The sequence below is a fragment of the Hyperoodon ampullatus genome, assembly GCF_949752795.1.
Source record: "Hyperoodon ampullatus genome assembly, chromosome: 1".
In the NCBI taxonomy this organism is placed as follows: Eukaryota; Metazoa; Chordata; class Mammalia; order Artiodactyla; family Ziphiidae; genus Hyperoodon; species Hyperoodon ampullatus.
The window spans coordinates 198,939,315-198,958,792 of NC_136914.1; the positions used below are offsets into that span (position 1 = coordinate 198,939,315).

General features: G+C 53.5%; 1 protein-coding gene across 1 annotated transcript in view; it reads right to left on the minus strand.

The window, feature by feature from the left end:
• Positions 1 to 19,478, minus strand: part of CRTAC1 (cartilage acidic protein 1) — a 136,454-nt gene that overhangs the window by 11,562 nt on the left and 105,414 nt on the right. Inside the window, exons 6-11 of the mRNA XM_079701418.1 lie at positions 14,825 to 14,959; positions 11,496 to 11,641; positions 8,841 to 8,977; positions 5,248 to 5,330; positions 4,086 to 4,186; positions 3,467 to 3,635 (exon numbers count right to left, since the gene is read on the minus strand). Coding sequence (XP_079557544.1) covers positions 3,467 to 3,635; positions 4,086 to 4,186; positions 5,248 to 5,330; positions 8,841 to 8,977; positions 11,496 to 11,641; positions 14,825 to 14,959 — 771 coding nt within the window. The remainder of the gene's footprint in view (positions 1 to 3,466; positions 3,636 to 4,085; positions 4,187 to 5,247; positions 5,331 to 8,840; positions 8,978 to 11,495; positions 11,642 to 14,824; positions 14,960 to 19,478) is intronic.

Below are 19,478 nucleotides of genomic sequence, written 5' to 3' on the forward strand. Positions count from 1 at the left end.
TTTTTTACAGTACACGGGCCTCTCACTGTTGTGGCCTCTCCTGTTGCGGAGCACAGGCTCCGGACGCACAGGCTCTGCGGCCATGGCTCACGGGCCCAGCCGCTCCGTGGCATGTGGGGTCTTCCCGGACCGGGGCACGAACCCGCGTCCCCTGCATCGGCAGGCAGACTCCTAACCACTGCGCCACCAGGGAAGCCCCAGAACGTTTCCTTTTTGCTTAATATTCCAAACATAGTGGCGAGATTATGGGTTATTTTTACTTTCTTTTTTTAATGATGTTATATTTTCTAATTTTCCTATAACCAATATGCATTATTCCTGCAGTCAGAAAAAAATTAAAGCCTTCTAATATGACTTTATTACATGCAAAATACACAGGAGCACATTTATAGATAACTATGCCCTGCGAGTGGCTCCCAGGCTCCTTCGTGGCCCTGCCCTCCCACAGCAAAGCCTGGCTTTGGCTTTCCTGGCTCCGCAGCTCCCTCTGTTCCGCCCGCCCTCTCCACCTGGCTCTGGGTGCCCCTGACAGTTTGGCCCTGACCTCCCTTTCCAGACTCCGCTCCCACCAGACCTTTCCTACTCTGTGGACACAGTGAATACTCCCACCTCTGGCCTTTTTTCAAACTAGCCCAGCCCCTGGATGCTCTCCTCAGCTCCCATCCACACCTTGCAAATTCCCACCATCCTTCTAGACCTAGTTCAAGGCCCACTTCCTTGGGAAAACTGCTCAGAGCAGAGAGAATTTCTCCCATCTCAGTCCTCACAGCCACTGGGCCAGTACGACGGCGCATCCAAATCTGCTTGCAACGAGAGCCCTGTGTCCCTCTGCCTCTTTCACAACCGTGAGCCTGGAGGGCAGGGAGCATTTCTTTGTTTCATCTGTCTCTTTGCCACGTCTCTCTGCGTCTCTTGGTCTCCCCTGGTCCCCGTCTCCGTCTGTCTCCCAGCTGTCCTCTCTCTTTCCTCAATCCTTCCTTCCATCTGGCCTTCCCATCGGCTCCCTCTCTTCCTGCCCCAGTGCTGGCCCTCCATCAATCAGGAAGGCCTGTGCTGTGCTAGATCCATGAAGTTCCTTCCCGACGTGGGGGCCTTGGAGCTGCAGGGATGGAGCCACCTGCCCCTCGCTGTGTCCCCGGCTGCTGGCCCTGCTGCCTGCTGAGTGGCCTCAGGGAATCTCACTGCCAGGCCCAAGGCTGACCCACTGGGGCCGGTCTCCAAGAGCAGCCTTCCTTCTGCGCCTCTCTGGGAGTGGATCCGGCAACAGGGGAGGCTGCAGGGGACCCGTGGAGCAGTTTGAACCAGAGCTCAGACCCAGAACAAATCCCACAGCCTTGCAAAACAGCAAGGCTTGGCAGTCAGGGCAGTCAGGGACTCCCAAGCAGGAGCAGGATCCGTATCCCTAAGCAGGGGAGGCAGACTGTTGTGAAGAGGCATGGAGACTCTTGGGCCCCTGTGATCCCACCAGATGACCCGGCTGAGGCTGCCCAGCTGAAGAAGCAGATCTGTTCTCTTGGCGGGGACAGATACTGGCCAGAGAAGAGACCCAATAAGACCTATAATACACGTCTCAAAATAGCAGAGGCAGCTCATGGGATGTGTGGAAGGAGAAACCAGCCCCCGTCCTGGCCTCACCATTGATTTTCTTTGTGAGCCTCAACTTCCTTATCTGTACAATGGGGTGTGGGTTGATATCCAAGCCAGATAACTGGATAAACATCCTACCTATGAGACCATGGCAGTCACCTTGGCGTGGATGGCCTCACTTGGGTCATCTGGTAACTGAGGGGTCATGGATGTCCAGTAAGAAAGAGGCAGAGCAGGAGGACCTTGGCTGGCTGTGCACAGAGCAGCTGTGGGAGGGCTGGCAGTCAAGTCACAGTGGTTAAGACCTCAGACTGTGGTGTCCAAGGAGGTGGGATCCAAATCCAGATCTCCCTACTTTCTGGAGGTGTGATTTAGAGCAGGTTACTTAACCTCAGCCTCAGTTTCCTGACCTGTAAAATGGGGCTTATGATTCTTAATTCATCTTGTTGTGGTGAGAATGGGATAAGGTATCTTATGCAGAGCACCTGTAGATTCGTGCAACTACCACCACAATCAAGACACAGAACTGCTCCGCCACCACAAAGACCTCACTGGGGCTATCCCTTTAAATTCACACCCACCCCTCTCTTTTTCACCATTTCTAGCTCCCAGCAACTACTGATCTATTTTCCATCTCTATAATTTTGTCATTTTGAGAATATTATATAAATGGAATCAACAGCATGTGACTTTCTGAGATTGGCCTTTTTTTTTTCCACTCATCATAATGCCCATGAGAGCTATCTAAGTTGCTGTGTGTATCAATAGTTTATTCCTTTTGATTGTTGAGTAATATTCCATGGTGTGGATGGACCACAGCTTGTTAAACCATTAACCTTTTGAAGGACATCAAGGTCGTTACCAGTTTGGGCTATTACAGATAAAGCTACTATGAACGATCATGAATAGTTTTTTGTGTGGACATGAGTTTTCATTCATCTGGGATAAATGCCCAGGAGTGCAATTGCTGGGTCTTATAATAGTTATATAGTTTAGTTTTTGTCTTAAAAGAAACTGCCGAACCATCTTCTGGAGTAGCTGTATCAGGAACGAACGAGAGATCCAGTTTTTCCACTTCCTTGCCAGCATTTGGTTTTGTCACTATTTTTTACTTTAGCTGTTCTAATAGGTGTATAGTGATATTTTATTAACACCACAGGTATACTGTATATCTGGTTATGTTATATATATGTATGCACACACATATATAATATACATATATGTGCATATAGATATATATACATACGTATGTGTGTATATATATATAAAATGCTAGTCTTTTATGTGTATATATATATGTATACACACACACACACACACAAACATGCAAGCACACACACACACACACATAAAAGACTAGCATTTTTTTAATACCACCCCCAGCCAAGAACCAATTTTCACCCTCTCGGGGGTGACATCACTCCCACTGATCATGTATGCTTTCCCCAAGCCTTCTAGCCAAGATAAGGCACCAGGGGTTTGGTGAGACATTTTAATCACTGAACCGACACCCAAGCGGCCAGGGAAGCAGCTGGTTTGGATAGGTTTGGTGCAGGCCATTGTTTGAAGAACAAGGCCATAGCCTTGGACAAATGGAGGATCAAATACTCTGACCCCAAGGTGAACTAATTCGACAGAGGCACCAGGATGCAGACCCCAGCAAGGAGTGGGGCATGAAAGCCTCCCTCCTGAGCTCAGGTTCACTTCAAACCAGGGTTGCCTCCAATAGCTGGTGTCACAGTAACGTGGTATCTAGAAGATGCTCAGGCTGTGAGCCCTGCATCTCGCCGGGATTCGGGATGCAGTTTCAGCACCCACTGTCCCGCCAATAGTTCACTTGCGCACTCCCACCACCGCCCCCCACTGAGCCCTGACTCACCCAAGCCAAAGTGTGCCACGGGCTCCATCTCGCACAGGTAGCCTGAGCCCCCGTCGATGATCCTCAGGTGGGCCCCACTCTTCTTGGTGTAGAGCACAACCTTAGCGCCCCTGGCGAAGGCCCCAAACCGGGTTCGCGGCACCACCCGCAGCCAGTTGTTGCTGAAGCCCTGCAGGGAGGGAGGAAGGCAGGCCCGGCATCAGCGGGGTGGGCAGAAGGAACAGGGAAGGAGGGTAAGAGGGAGAGAAGGAGAAAGAAGGGGACAAGAAAAGGGTCAGAGGAAAGAGAGGAGGAGGGAGCCGGGCAGGGAGGGTGAGCAAGGCAGACAGACTGGCTGAAGTTTGCAAAGAGCAGCCCTGGAAAAGAGGAGGGAAAGCCAGTAGACTCGGGGAAAAGAGTTTTTGGAGGAGTGCTTGTGGAAGGCTGAGGGGCAAAAGGCAAAAGGGAAGCAGCTCTTCTTGGGAGTTCACTGTGCTGCTGGGAATTTGCTTCCTCCAGGGCCCGGGATGTCCATTTCCTGCCCCGCTGGTCAAGCAAGCATCCCGGGTTCCTTTGCCCTCATCTAGCCCAGGCTCAGCACATTGGGCTGGGCTCCGTGGGTCCCCAGGTCCAGGCACACCTGATTCCCCCGGAAGACGGACAGCGGCTGAGCCATGGACTCTCCGTGGGACAAGATGAGGTCCAGCATCCCGTCTCCATCGAAGTCTGTCACTACACCGCCTGCAACAGCACAGATTTCACTCTGTCCATCGGCCAGGAGACCCACAGGGGAGGGGGGGCTCCTGACCAGTGCCAGGTCCACGCCCTGAGTGTGGGAGGAAAGAGCACAGCGCTGGGGATCGAAGACTGGAGCTTGAAGCTCCTCTCCTTTCCCATGGCCGCTCATTCATGGAAGAGGGGGTCCATTTCCTCCCCCTGGACTTTTTTTTTTTTTTTGCGGTACGCGGGCCTCTCACTGCTGTGGCCTCTCCCGTTGCGGAGCACAGGCTCCGGACGCGCAGGCACAGTGGCCATGGCTCACGGGCCTAGCCGCTCTGCGGCATACGGGATCCTCCAGGACCGGGGCACGAACCCGTGTCCCCTGCATCGGCAGGCGGACTCTCAACCACTGCGCCACCAGGGAAGCCCCCCCCAGACTTTTGAAGGAAAGCATGGGTGCAAATAATTCAGACTCTGAGGGCTGCTTTCTGGTCTTTTATACACGCCCTTTATATTTGCACGGTTTTTGTCAGTCTGTCAGGTGTTTGCATATACCTGGTCTCCTTTTGGTCCTCACTACAACCCAGAGACGTGAGGAGGGCAGATGCAATTATCCCCATTTTATGGGTGTGGCGAACAAGATCCAAAAGATGAAGCACCTTTTCCCAGACCACAGGCGAGGCAATGGCAGGGCCGAGTCTTGGGACTCCTGACCCAGTGCTCTCTCTCTGACACCAGGCTGAGTGCCAGGAGGGGTGAGACGACAGGACGCCCAGTCACTCCTTTGCCTCTCCTCCCGGCAGAGCATTACCAGAGATGCTACTGCCCGTGGAATCCCACGCCTCTGACCCCGCGGCCCTGGGACTGGGAGAACGGACCGTCCCCTCCTCTGCTTCCTGCCTGGCACTCCCAGGGCCTCCTCCCCCACTCTCACCCCTGCCCCAGGATCTCAGCCCTCAGAGTGGCAGGGATAGGATGAGCCCTGCTGTGGGACTGGCTGCACCACCCCTCCCGCCCTCCTCCCAGGCTAAGGGCAGCACTGAGACAGGGGAGAGCAGGCCAGAGCCCTCAGGTGCCCTCACCTGTGCCCCGGCCCTCAGGCTCCAAGGCATCGCCAGGATTGAGCTCCTCGATGAGGGGGTCGCCGTGTTCTCTGCGGATGATGCTGCGGGACAGGAGACAGGCTGTTCATGGATGAGAACATGCTGGCAAAGCCCCAGGGGGCTCCCTGGACCTCGAGGCCCACTAGCTCCATTCTCCAGCCCCTGAGCACCCTGAGACCCTGCTGCACGTGGGCTGCTACCTGCACGCCGACAGAGCCACTCTGCTCACAGACCCTGCCTGCGCCTTTCTTGGGTTTTAATTCACGTTGGTAAATATTGATTTTTCCTTCTCTAATGGATGAATTATAGACAGCCTGGGGAAGGGCAGTTGATGGATGGAGAAGGGGCAGGGATGCAACTACCTTCAACTGACCTTCACTTTCCTTCAAGCGGCCCTTGGTTTCTGAGTTCTGAATGCTACGCAGGGTTCCACCCCTACTCCAGTGCCACCTCCTCTAAGCCCTCCCCGATCGTCCGGCTAGAAGCAATGCCTTCCTGCTCTGCCTTTGTCACTTTCCTGGCCTTTATCACTTTCTGCCTTGTGTTGAAGCTCTATATGAATGCATCTTATCTCCTCAGTTAGACTGCGAACTCTTTGCAGCCTGGGACCATGTATTATTACTCTTCTTTATATCTCCCACAGCATCTAACACAGTGCCTGGCTCTCAGGAAGCTCCAGACATGTCCGTGGGGTGCATGGAGGAATCCAGAGACAAAAGGGAAGAAAGGGTCCCTTTGGGCTGCTAGGGTTTTGTCTGTTTTGAACTCTGAATCATGGTAATATTTGCTGTAGAAAAGTCCACTGTGAAAGTCCTGTTCTTTCTGCACATTGAGCTGAACGCTGATGATGGCCTTGAGCTTTCCTCTCTAATTTTTCTCACTGGGTAGATTCTCGCAGACTTGGGCGCTCTGTCCTGGCTGTGTGGAGCAATCTTGGGGCTGGGGTGGGGAGAAAGGACCAGGAAGGATCTGTATCGCTCTCCCCTTATGTTGCAGGTGGGGCTGTCACTTAAATCACAGTCACCAGAGGGCTGTGCTGTGGCCAATGCTTTCTTTCAGGAGGGAGCCAGGGTCCCCTGAGCTGGAGCTTCTGGTGGCTGGATGGCAGAGGGTGCTGGCAGGACTGCAAGGTGTCTGCAGGGTTGAGCACATGCCCTGGGAGGTGTCCTCTGTCCGCGCGGGGCGTCTGTGCTGAGCACATCCACGTGTGCAGTCTGGGCAGTGAGCAGCATGCCCGGCAGTGCTTTTGTGTGTGTGCACACCTGCCAGAGGTGTGTGTCCGCCTCAGCCTGCTAGCATCCACAATCCCTTCAACCATTCGTGTCCTGCAACCTCTGTCACAGCTGGGCAGAGACATCCCTGGGTTCAGGTGACAATGGAGTTAGGGGTTTCTAAGGCTAAAGCCCAGAAGTTCCAGGGCAGAGCTGGCAAGCTCACCCAGATTTGGGCAACCAGGGCAGGCTTCTCGGAGGAAGGGTCAACAAAGCTGAAACCAGAATGATGAGTGAGTCTGTGTCACTCAGAAGCGAGAGAGAGGCAGATGGTGTGGGCAGCCTGAGGGGTGCAGGCCTGGTACAGCCCAGAACCGAAAGCTTGGGGTGTCCGGTGCTTAGGTGTAAACTGGGGAGTGGAGAGTGACAAGGCTGGGGACAAAGCCAGCCTGTGGGATGTATCAAAGAGAAGGTAGTGGGGAGCTTCTAAGGGGTTTAAGTGGAAGAGGGGTGTGGTCAGATTCGCATTTTCAACAGCTTGCTCTGCAGGACTGGACACAGGGCAGCAGCTAGAGAAGAGGGAGTGTGAAGGGTGGAGCCATGGGAACAGATCAAGGTACCTTTAGATATGTAAGTGGTGTTACCACACACATCCTGCCTGGCCTGGGACAGTCCCTGCTCACGCCTGTCATCCCGCCATTGTTAACAGGGCCTCTGCACTCTTGTTAAGCATCTGGAGTGGGTGATGAGTTCCCTGGTTTCCCAGGCATCACTGAAGGGCCGGCAGACTCACACACACTGAGGCTTTGCATCCCTGGTGACTCCTACAAGGAGCCCACCATATTTCCTTCGGTGACACGTGACAAGCCCACTTGGTATGGGGCAGGTAGGGGCTCAACTTCCAGAGTTGCCAGCTGAGTGGTGGCCCCAGCTGTAGCCCCTACACTCTCTGCTGCGAGCTCCAGACCCAGCCATCTGCCACAGGGACTCGGGGCACAGCCATGGAACTGGGAAGTGGCTTCCTCTGACGCTGTGCGGAAACAAACACACTAACCCATAGGGTGACCCTGTGGTGACCCTGTCCGCAGACAGCCTGGGGCCAGCCTGCCCTTGGGGTGGCGGGAGGGAGGCTGGCAGGTTTGACAGAGGCCAGACAGGCAGAGGAGATGCCTGGGTGCCCGGGCCACAGAGACTCCTTGGTGCTCCTGGCCCTGGCGAGTGACACTTTATTAGCCAGAGAAGGAAAGCAGTGTCTCTGTTAACGAGCAATTGATCTCCCTCAATTAATCTGGAAGTTGTGAAAAAGCTTTTTGCAAGGCACCTAATTAGCAAATCTGGTGTCTTCAGGGGGTGATTACAGCAGGTCGGGATTGATGCTTTGTTAATAATTATATTTTAAAACACGCTTAGTCACAGCTCTCGCCTTTTATTAATAGTTGAGGGCCCTTCCGGGGGAGGGGATGGGGGCCTTGGGGAACTGAGCAGGTGATCTGGCCCATTTCCTGCATCCAAGGCCCCTGTTCCACCCTCCTCTTGCCACCTGGTGCTGAGGTCCATTAGCATGTTTTAGGCCAGGAACCAGGGCCGCATGTGTCCTGAGGTTTGTTCCCCAACGGCAGTTCTCAAACTTTGGTGTGATAAGAATCACCTGATGCCTAGTGTACGTGTTAAAAAGATTCCTGGGCCTCAGCCCCTGAGATTCTGATTCAGGAGATCCAGGGTGGGCCCAGGGATTCTGTACTTTAAATAAACACTCTGGGTGGTTCTGACGCCAATGGTCTCTGGACCCCAATTAGAGAACAATCGAACCTTTCCTCCCTGCATGCAGTGCTCAGTTGCCTCCATTCTTGTCTACCGTTCCCTCATCTGCCATTAATTGTCTCGTTCAGCATTTCCCAAAGGATGTTTTGCAGAGCACCAATCCCAAGAGAAAACTCTCTGAAAGAAGCATCTTGTAGTGAAATGTATTTGGAATACTCCATTCACTTCTTGGGAAGTAAAAATACTCATGGTCATGGTAAAGGCTCTGAGAAGTCCTGTAGTGAATACACCTGCCTGTCTGCTTCATCCAGATGCACCCAAACAGATTTGGCTCTGGAACCCCTTTGGGTGGTAGAGTGGAGCCTGGCTTCTAGGCACACTTTGTGCACGTCCCCCTGACCATTTCCCCCCCAACAGCAGGAGGCCCGGGATTCCCCGCCCCACCCTTCCATCCCCCATTCTCTCAGCCTCTTGCTCAATCCCTGTCCTTCCATCTTCTAATGCTCCTTCATCAGGGGACCTTCCTCCTTCCTCCCCTTGGAGCTCCCTGACCCACACCCACGAAGGCTGAGTAGCCATGAGCCAGGCTGAAGCATCTACCGGAAGAGACGGTTGGCTGAGGAGCTGCGGTGGGCGAAGTTGTTGAAGAAGATCTCCAGCTCCTGGTCGTTGTCAAAGTCGGCAGCGATGACTGTGCGGACAGGCGAGGGCATGGAGAACTTGGGTGAGGCGATGTCCTGGGAGGAGAGAGGGCTGCAGGTCAGCGGACAGATGCGTGGGGCAACGGGGGTGGCCTAGAGGCCCACTCTCCCCACCCCCGTGTGTGCGCATACGCGCAAAGATAAAAGCCTGACCTAGCACGTCTTCTATCACCTTCCCTGTAAGGGCCCTAGGTATGCTGTGTTTAGGATCACATAAAGTTCAGGCTGCTTGTAGGAGAACAAGGAGGTAAGAGGAACAGTCCTAATTCACACCGGTGAAGCACCTTGCTGTTCCCTGGTCCAGACCACATGGGGCCCTCCCATCAGTCACTTGGGGCAGGGCTGATGTGAGCACTCCCATTTTACAGGTAAGGTAACTGAGTCCTGGAGAGGAAGGGGAATTGCCCACTGTCATAGCTAATGAGTGGGGGCCATCGCCAGGGCTCCAATTCCAGATGCTATGCCCTTCCTAGTACGTGCCCTTCGTCCTCTGCAGTGAGAGGCGGAGGCTGGGAGGACACTGGGCAGTGCTGTGCATTTAAATCCAGGCTTCTCTGCAGACTAGCTGTGTGGTCTCAGGCAGTTTACTTAACCACTCAGATCTCACCTTCCTCATTGGTAACACGGGGATAAATAATAGCTGCCCAGGTTGTGAGCACTGCATGTAAAGCGCTTGGCACAGAGTGGGCACCAGATGGATCCCTGGCAGTCTGTCCTGGCCTTGCCCATATCAGCCTCATGAAAGGTGGCAGAGGTGGCCTTTAGCTGTGTTTTTGCTGCCTTTATTACCTTACTTTGTTTCTTGGGAGTCTTGGAGTCGAGGAGATCCCAGACCCAGGACAGCCCAGCAGGGACTTCAAAGTGCTGAGAGGGCCTTGGTGGACCTGGCAAAGTGTCCCACCTATGGAACTTGCCTTTGAAATAGAAGAGCTGTGGAGGGCGACCTTTTGTTTCTCAGCAGAATATCCATTCCGGGTGGGTTTGTCCCTTAAAGACCCAGGAGCCTGTCTAAGTCCCAGGGTCCATGTGGGGAGAATTGGGAAGGGCACAGTTGGGGTTTCTGGGAGTGGTCCTCTGCACTGGCCCTGCCCCTGGGCCTCCTACTTCAGGCCCTCTCCCCTGGCCACAGGAATGAGCTGCCCACTCTGGGTTGCCCAGGGGAATAGGCTGTCCCCAACAATGCAGTGATGAAGCTGATTGGGAGCCTGGCCCACTGTCCAGGGTGGGCTGAAGAGGGCCTTGAGAGCTGGTAACAAAGAGACCTCAGGATCTCCAAGTTGTTATTATTCTGACGGAAACCTACATAGGCCCCTTGGTGTTGCCCCACTGGATGCCTGGGCTTCCAAGATAATGTATGTAAGATGCTTAGCACAGTTCCTGGCACACAGAAGGCACTTGATAAATGGGGTCTCTATTATTATTATTATTATTGCTCCTGTGAGCTCTGGGGCTGGGCTATCAGAAGAGTTAGTTGACATTTGCGGCTGGATTATTCCAGCCGGTGCATTGTAGGATGTTTAGCAGCACGTCTGTCCTCTGCACACTAGGTGCCAGTAGCACCTTCTATCTCATTTGTGACAACCAAGAATGTCCCCAGACATTGTCAAATGTCCTGGGGTAGGGACAAAATCACCCCTGGTTGAGAACCTGGGTTAGAAGAAAAAGCTGAATAAAGATGGAAATCATCCAGGATCCCAGGAGCAGCTGCTCTGTGTTCAGGATGTACCTCTTTTTTACCCAGAGAGCCTGGGTCTCAAGCCTCTGTAGGGAATGAGTGGCTGGCCCTGAGCACCCCAAGGTGGCTGCCTACAGGGGAGGGGCTGTGGCAGTCCCCCAGACATAAGGTCCCTGGTGACTCCCCTGGGACCATCAAGCTTCTGCCAAATGCCGCCACTTTCTTGCTTCCTCGGGGGCTTTTGGCAAGACCAGGTACCTCCAGAAGCACCCTGACTCCCGGAGGTCAGCTCTAACCATGCTCTCCATCACCCTCCTGAGAAAGGCCCAGACTCAAGTTCATTAGGCTGGTAGTACATCCCTTACTGTCACCAAACAGTCTTTCTGAAGAATTCTTGGTGTCACAGACTGTTGATAGCTCAGGGAGGGGACACAGAGAGGGTTTCAAGGTTACCTTGTCCCCCACCTGCCATTTGTCCAGAAGGGGCAACTGTTGGGAGCTCTGTGGCCTCAACCTCCCCTGTCCCCCCAGCCCCACTGTGCCCTTGGCCTGAGCCTCAATTTGAAAAGCTCAGGCCCAGGCTATGGGAACAATGCTCCTGATCCAGAGAGAGAAGCCCACCTCACTGGGCCTTTGCCCTGCTGCTGTGCACCTTGGGAGGCTGCTCTCTCTCCTCTGCCAATGCCATGCTCTGGGCACTACAGACATCACAGCAGCCCAGGCAGGAGCCCATCGTCCCCCAGATGTTACCTTCCTTGTGGCCACCCCGCCCCCAGGCTCTGCAGAGCCACAAGCCCCTACTCAGCCTGGTGGGAGGCACAGGCGGGGCTGCATCCCCAAGATGACAAAGAGGGGAGTGAGGCGGAGGCTCCTTCTTACCCGAAAGTGCACCTTCCCATGGGCGCTCATCTGCAGATACAGGCGGTGGGGGCCATTCCAGTTGCCATAGACGATGTCCACTTTGCCATCACGGTTGAAGTCGGCCAGGGCGACACCTCGCCCGTGCTGGTGGGGGTCATCCACACCTGGGGAGGAAAGGCAGGCGCCCTCAGGGCAGCGCCCCCTGCAGGCTCCACAAACACTCACCTTGCCAGGGCCCCGTGAAGAGCAGCAAGGGAGGGTGAGCCTCATCCTGTCCCGATCTCTCCATAGGGGCAGAAGGTGGGAAGCCACCTGGCTGCAGAGAGAACCAGAGACTTGCCTTCAAGCTGCACTTGCCCAGAAAGTACTATTTTTACTCGGTTTTGGGGCAGCATGGGTTGGGGGAAGGAGACTTGTGGAGATTCTGGAGGACTAAAGCCCTCCCCAGCCACCCCTGACACTGGGATACGTTAAGTTGATCATCACTCTTTTGCTCAAATTTCAGTGCTTCCCCAGTACTCTTGGGTCAAGTTCAAATTCCTGCCCGGTGAGCACAAGGCCCCTGCCCACCTTATCTGGTCTTTAACTGGTACCACTCTTCCCCCTTCTGCATAAGCACCGGCCACCCGGGGTTCTTTTCGTTTCTCAAATGACCCAAGCTCTTTCCAACTTCTGGGCTTTTGCTCAAGCTGGTCTCTCCTTCTGGAACACTCTTGCCATGGCTCTTGGTTACTTGCCTCCTTGTTTTTCTTCTGCTCCCAGCTGTAATGTCACCTCCTCAAGGAAGCCTTCCCTGACCACTCCCATGAAAATAAGCCCCTCCCTCCCACCCTGCTATTCATCCTGACAGCCTCCCATTCTCCTCCATTGAGCTGATCACACGTGCAGTTATGTTCCTTTGTGGGGTCCAGTTTTCCTACTAGACCTTACACTCCATGAGGTGAGGGTCTGTCTTCTTGTTCACCTGTGTTCCCACAGAGTCTATCTCAGTGCCTGTGGTGACCTGGTATTTTTCTGTAAATACTTGCTGAATGAATGAAGAGACATAAATAATTTGACAGAAGGCGACCAGGGACTTCGGTGACAGCAGAGAAAATACAACACCATGACTGAGAAACGCACAGTGTGCCTTGTGAGATCTGGGAAGAAAGCTTGTGGGTCCAGTGTCACCTGTTTGTGCTGTCCCTGCATCTACCAGTGGCCAGTGGGACTGAGCTGATCCTGGGGAGAGGAAGGAGGGTGGCTTTGCCCGGAGGGATGGGCTGACCTCCTGGTTGCCCAAGGCAGACATGATCCTTCAGGTCAAGTGCAGAGCTGACAGGCAGTGGAGGCCGGCTCTAAATACCCACGCTGAGTCTTCTGGAGGACAAACTGCCATTGGTCATCAGGCCCTCAGAGATGGCAGGTGATAGGACAATATGATGGGGGATGGGCATCACAGACCCAGGACACAGCGAGCTCTTGCCAGCTGCAAATGCGGAGATCCTGAGGATAGGGGCCAGCAGAAAGCAAGGTGGGGTCCCCCTGAGAACCTTGGGGGCTGGGCATCCCCTTGGGGGAGGGGAGGATCGGGAGGATGTGGAGGATGGGTGGGGGTGGGGGAGAAGAGGCAGGGAGACCCAGGCTGGAGAAAGAGGGTTTGCAAAGGCATGGGGGCAGCCTCCAACCTCTAGGATGAAATACCCCATTAATTCTCTGCAAAACTCCCCAGCCCGAATGCCGGTGGCCTTCTGTGTTGGCCCATTTCTCTCCTATCTACGAGGCACCTTGACAAGGAGCTCGTTCCCTTTCACGAGAATAATCGGTGCCAGGCCGCACTTCACAGCAGCATCTGTTTGGGTGACGAATGCCCTCTTGACATGTCTTGTTAAACCCCTGCAATCACTCTGACTTTCAATTACGGGCATCGCACCTTTCCTCTCTCCTCCCGTCTGATACCTTCTCCCAATCTAACTTGCTCACTCACCTCTGCTTCCGTCTCTTTAACACCTTATCAAATCCTCTAGGTTTTCTCCACCACCACCTCCTCTTCATTTTGTGATTTTTCAGCAATGAGAAAATTTGCTGCTGGAGCGTTTAACAGGTGAGCTGGGTGGGAGGACAGGCCGGGGAGCTGCCTCCATCTTTAGCTTTGCCCGGGAAGAACAGGGGAGCTGACTGGCTGCAAGGGTGCATTTGTGGGGTGTTCAAAATGGAAACTCCCGGGCAGAGTGCTGGAAGGGCAGGTACTTGTAAGTCACAGAGAATGGATTGGTACCTGCTCAGGGATTGGATGCTAGCTGTCAGCACCAGCTGGCGCTTGTAGGACCTTGGATCTATGTGTCTACATCCCCGCTCACCTCTTCTTCCGGAGGCCGGAGCTCGTCCCTACGCCACCAAGAAGGAGAAATCAAACCTCCCGTTCCTTGGCAAGGTGGGGAGGAAGTGGGTGGGGAGAAGTGGTTGAAGGGCAGACTGATTACGTCCACATACTTTTATTATGTGTCCCAGTCCTTGCGACACAGACAGATTATTATAGTGATGTAGGAGCCTGAGTGAGCGGTACATGCAAAGGCAGTGGGAATACAGAGGAGGGAGTGCCAATCTCTGCCAGGCGGCACAGAAAGAGGCAGGAAAGGTTTCACAGATAACATCTAAGCTGAGTGTTGAAGGATAAATAGAAGTTTTGCAGATAGAGAAGGGGGAGAGGGCACTTCAGGTGGAGAGGATTGGCAGGTGCAAAGGCCCTGAGGCAGATGATGGATGAACACAAAGGGAGGAAGGGGAGCAGAGCTGGGAGCCTGGGGTACTATTTTGTGTAGATTTTATTCTGCTTCATATTATAGCTATTCGTTCATTTGTCTGTTTCCTCCTCTAAAATGTCAGTGCCTTGTATGGGCGGGTGGGGGGAGTGGGGTAGGGTGATCTTAGCCTTATTCAGGTCAGCGTCCCCAGCTCTTAGCACCAGCCTGGCACTTAGCACGGGTTCAATAAGTGGCTATTGGATTGAGTTGAATGTTTAAGATGGATGTGGGGAGGGGAAATGGAGAGAGGCAGCTTAGAGTGGAAACCAGTGCTGAGAGACACAAGCAGGACTCAGAGGGACACGGGCCAATCCCAGTCGCTGGAGAATGGATAACAGTCAGGCGTTCCAGACGCTGTCTCCCCAGCTACAAACATCCCCTCCATCCTGAACCATGGGGATGTGGAATTAAAGGTGACAAGCGACATTTCCCTGGGCGGTGCAGACAACGACTTGTCCCGCTCTCCCTGGGGCCTGTGGGACCTGGAGGACCTGGAGAGAGCAGGGCACACCAGAGTCCCCTCTAGGGTGGTGGGGGTCACAGGACAGAGGCTGTTTTACTCACCAGCACTGGCCGCAGCATCCACGAAAGTGCCGTCCCCCCGGTTGTGGAAGAGGAAGTTGGGCCCGTTCTCGTTGTCGCAGAAGATATCTGAGGCACTGCTGCTGAGGATGGGGCCCACGCTTACGCCCCGGCCTCCTGGGAGAGGACAGCGACTCTCACTAAGCAGCAGAAGCAAAGCCCCAGGCCCGCGTGGAGGATGGGGGCCGTCTCAGAGGCCCATGAGACGCTGCTATGGTGATGCCTCCGAAGAGGCTGGGGTGGGGGGGCGGGGAGGGGTGGATTCCGACATTCCAGATGCTTCCTAGAGCCCAGATCTGGTCTCACGGTTCCATAAACCAACATGGAGGGTGACTGCACTGACGATGAGGCAAGTGAGGAGGAAGATGGAGTTACTTTGTGCCAAAGGAATGATTCCATGAGCTGAGGAACACAGAGGCCACCACGCAGAGCCTTCTCTTCCCTTTGGTAGCCGAATTACACGAATCCTAAACCCATCTCTACCTGCAACATTTTGATCAATTCACAGATTCTCTGGCAGCCCTCAGGCTTACCCTGATCACACATATGCTGGTCAAGATACTGGGTGTGTTCCTGTTCTAAGGACCTATAGAAACAGGTTCCAGCCACAGGTACAGGGATGCTTACTTTGTTTTGCTTGATGTAGGAAACAAATGCGAGCACCTGCCTGTCCATCAACAGCGATGCAGAATGGATTACGGTGCATCCATATGACGGACTATTCCGCAGCTACTAAAAAGACTGTGTAGATCCATGTGTATTGACTTGGAGGAATGCCCATGACATACTGTTAAATGAAAAAGCAATTCGCCAAGTAATGGTATTGTGTGATCTTATTTTTATTTTTTAGAAAAAGGAAAACAGATGATACTTCTGAATAGATGTGTTTGTGCAAACTTGTTTTTGAGTTTGGGGAAGAGTGGGGAAGGCCACACTCCGAGCTGTTCACATTGGCTGCCCTGATGGGGTAGGATTTAGGGAGGGAAGGAGAGACAGTATGTTGGCCTTTTTTGGGAATGTTTGTATTGTTTGGTTTATTGTAACAAGAACTGCTTCTGTAGTTTGAAAGGAAAAAATCCAATAAGGTGTATATTTTTTAAGAAAGAAAGAAAGCAAGCCAGCTCTACGTTAGGGTTTGAAATGCCCAAGGTCAATATGGACATGTCACCAAGCCTAATCTTAAGGTGTCTTGAACAAACCACTCCCAACCAGTGAGTTTCAAATAAGGCCCTGAAAGCCTCCCCTCAGCCTCACTCCTACCCCAAGTATGGTGCAGAAAACAGCCTGACCAGGAGCAGGACATGGATTCTAGTCCCAGCTTGGCTTTTTCACAAGTTGTGTGACCTTGGGCAATTTACGTTACCCGTTTAGCCTCGGTTTTTCTCATCTGAAAAATGCAGATAGCGTGACCTGCCTTTTCTATTTCAGGGTTTTTGAGAGGATCAAATGAGGTGAGAAAAATAAGAGGATCAAATGATGTTAAAGGTCTTTGTGAATCCTACAACCTTGCTACTAAGGTGTATCACCTGTGAGCTTGTTAGAAATGCAGAATCTCAGGTCCCTACCCACCCAAACAGGACCCCTGGGGGGTTTATGTGCACAGTAAAGTTTGGAAAGTGCTGCTCTGAAGGGCTGTTCAGTACAATGAGAGCAGTTATTAGAGCACCCAGAATGTGATTTTCTAAAAAAATAAATGAGCACTCAGGCAGACCTGAGTGATGCTGAGCCAGGTGCCCTCACTAGCCGGCTTCTGGACAGGGCAGAGGTTTCCACTGTGCTAATTTGGGATGGAGGTTCTTTTGGTCCCCAGGCTCCTCCCATCCTCTGAGATTTGTCCCTGGAGGAAATCATGGGGCCTTTCTCACCTGTGCAGGTGGATCTTGCCCACCAGGGGCCGGCTTTGGGGCCAGAGCGGGGCAAATGGCATTGCCGCAGTCATTGTTCTCCTGATGGGGCTCCTCGTTAACACATACTGGGCCCTGTGCTCCCGGATTTCTCCCAGGTAATCTAATTAGCTCTCAAGGAGAGCTCAAGCCTCGTGAAAATGGAACCACTGAATCCACAATGCTCCCGGGAGTGCGCCTTCATTAGGAGAGCCCAGGCGTGGGGCAGGGCGGGAGGCTTGCAGACACCTTTCTTTTCCTAAGCCAGCAGGGAGGGTGCTGGGCTACAACCTGGGCACGTCTTCTGCCCATTCAAAGAGTGCTGCTGAGTGGCTGCTGGCAGCTGTCCCTGCCCTGGTCCTGCCAGACTCCAGCCGAGGATCAGGCTTTGGTGAGAAACCCTCAGTCTTGTCTGGGCCCCCAGCAATTCCAGGTGGGGCTCCGGGACTTGCTGCCACGCAACTCCATCCTTCTTCCACCGCTCCAGTGTCCTCCAATTTCCTCTCTGCCTCTGGCTCCCAAGCTGTGACACATTCCCTTCATTTTCTACAAGGCAGGTTATTTTCCTCTTGGACAAATTTCTAAATCTTTCTAATTAACTAATTGGGTTGGGTTGAAGCCTTGCACCATTTGTAACCTGTAATTACTAGAAAATTGCCATGGTAACCACACTACTAATTAGTGACAATTTATTGCCATGGCAACTGGACCATAACAGAGATGTTACCCACAACTCTTTCTTGGCAAGTTTGCTGCACAGTTGGGGAACAGGTGAGTCGGCAGCTGGGGAGCCAGCCTCTTGGGCACGAGCCCCAGCAGCCTCAGGATGGAGGGCCAAACGGGCAGGGACAGCCAGGTGCCTGCACCCCTCGCTGAGACCACAGGGGAAACTCTACTTCCAGGTCCATCATGTTAGCTCCCTTCAAACTAATAAAATCCATCCGTCTTAAGTGTAGCCTGACTCTCCCACTCTCTGCCTGGTCAACGACAGAGGCCCCTTATTCTGCAAGTATCTTCTACCTGGACCTTCCCCTCCTCCCCTAGCTCTTCCCCCTAAGTCTCCCTGTCTTCTCTGTTGCACCCACCCTGTCTCCTGGCCTCCTAAGGTTTAGCACACACCTCATGGGGCTACCGGGGGCAGTTAGGAACATCCTTATTTAGCCCTGGAAAATGATGTTCCAATAGGGAGTTGAACTCCACTTTACATCAATTAATTCTTTTATACTTGAGGCAAGAACATCCTTTTGGGGGCGAGCAGTTCCCCAGTTGGGTCTGGAGAGGCACACCGGTTGGTAGGAGAGACTGGGGATCAGGAAATTCGAGCTGTGTGACCTTGGGCATGTCACTGAACCTTTCAGGCCATCTGGTTTTTCACCTATAATGCGAGACTGATAATAATGATAGCCCCTTCCCAGGCTGTCATTTTTTTTTGCGGTACACAGGCCTCTCACTGTTGTGGCCTCTCCCGCTGCGGAGCACAGGCTCCGGACGCGCAGGCTCAGCGGCCATGGCTCACGGGCCCAGCCTCTCCGCGGCATGTGGGATCTTCCCGGACCGGGGCATGAACCTGTGTCCCCTGCATCGGCAGGCGGACTCTCAACCACTGCGCCACCAGGGAAGCCCTGTCATAAATATTAAGTGAGCTGGTTTTTGGAAGGTACCTTGGAAAACGTCAGGTGCCACAGAGTCATTAGTGGGACTATTTCCCACCTGTTGGGTGAATAATATCCCTTTATTTTCCCAGCACTTTCAAGCTTCAAAGGTCTCCTTGTTCTGCTGTTTGGTGTGAATGCTGCTCCCTGCCCAGCCTTTCCTGAAGGCTTCTCACTCCGCCCACCAGGGGGGGTGGAAGAGGTGGTGACAAGGGAAAATGCTTCCCTATGGCCTCCTCTTCCTCCTGCCACATTCTGACACCCCCTCTGATCCGCTCAGTGGGCCTGAGCCCACGGGGCAGCCTCGCTTACCCTTAAGAACTGCACCCCTCAACCTCTGAACCCCTACACTTGGGAGATGTAGACCCAAGTCCAATCAGGGTGCAGACAATCCCTCTCTTAGGCTAAATCAGGGCAGCCCTCGGGTTTGGGGGTGGGGAAGGGAAAGAGAGGCTGCAGGGAGCCGGGCGGGTGCATGCTGCGGGAACTGTACAGCAGAGGGCCCGGGAGGAAGAGGCAGGGGATTCGCGGTGCTGAGGAGAAGCATCCAGGGGCTGCCCGGCCCCTGCACCTTCTCTGGAGGCAGGAGCTTGGGAAGTGTGCCCTCCAGGCCTTGGTCTCCCTCCGTGAAGTGGAGCGGGGAATGAGAAGGTCTGCAAGGCTCCTTCCAGCTCTACTTTTCAGTGCATCCTCCTGGGCCCCTCTACAGTCTGCACCATGGGGGCTCCGCGGCGAGGCTGTCAGACAAGGAAACTGGACCTGTGGGATTATTCTGTTGATTAATGATTCTAGTGGATGCTAAGGCCTGCAGGTTGCCGAGAACATCCAAGATATTGTAAAAGAATAGCAAAGCACTGGAACATGCAGGGGTGGAGGAATGGACAGTGTGTGTGTGTGTGTGTGTGTGTGTGTGTGTGTTGGAGAAGGAAGTGTGAGAAGGGCAGGATGATAACAGCCTAAAGTTCCTGAAAATTCTAACACAGAATCATACTGTGTTAGTGCTGGTGTTGCTACCCCCGGGTCCTCTGAGAGTGGTCCAGATGCTGGGCAGGGTTCCGAGTGTACTGGTGTGGAGGGTATTAGACAAGGACATTCCCACTC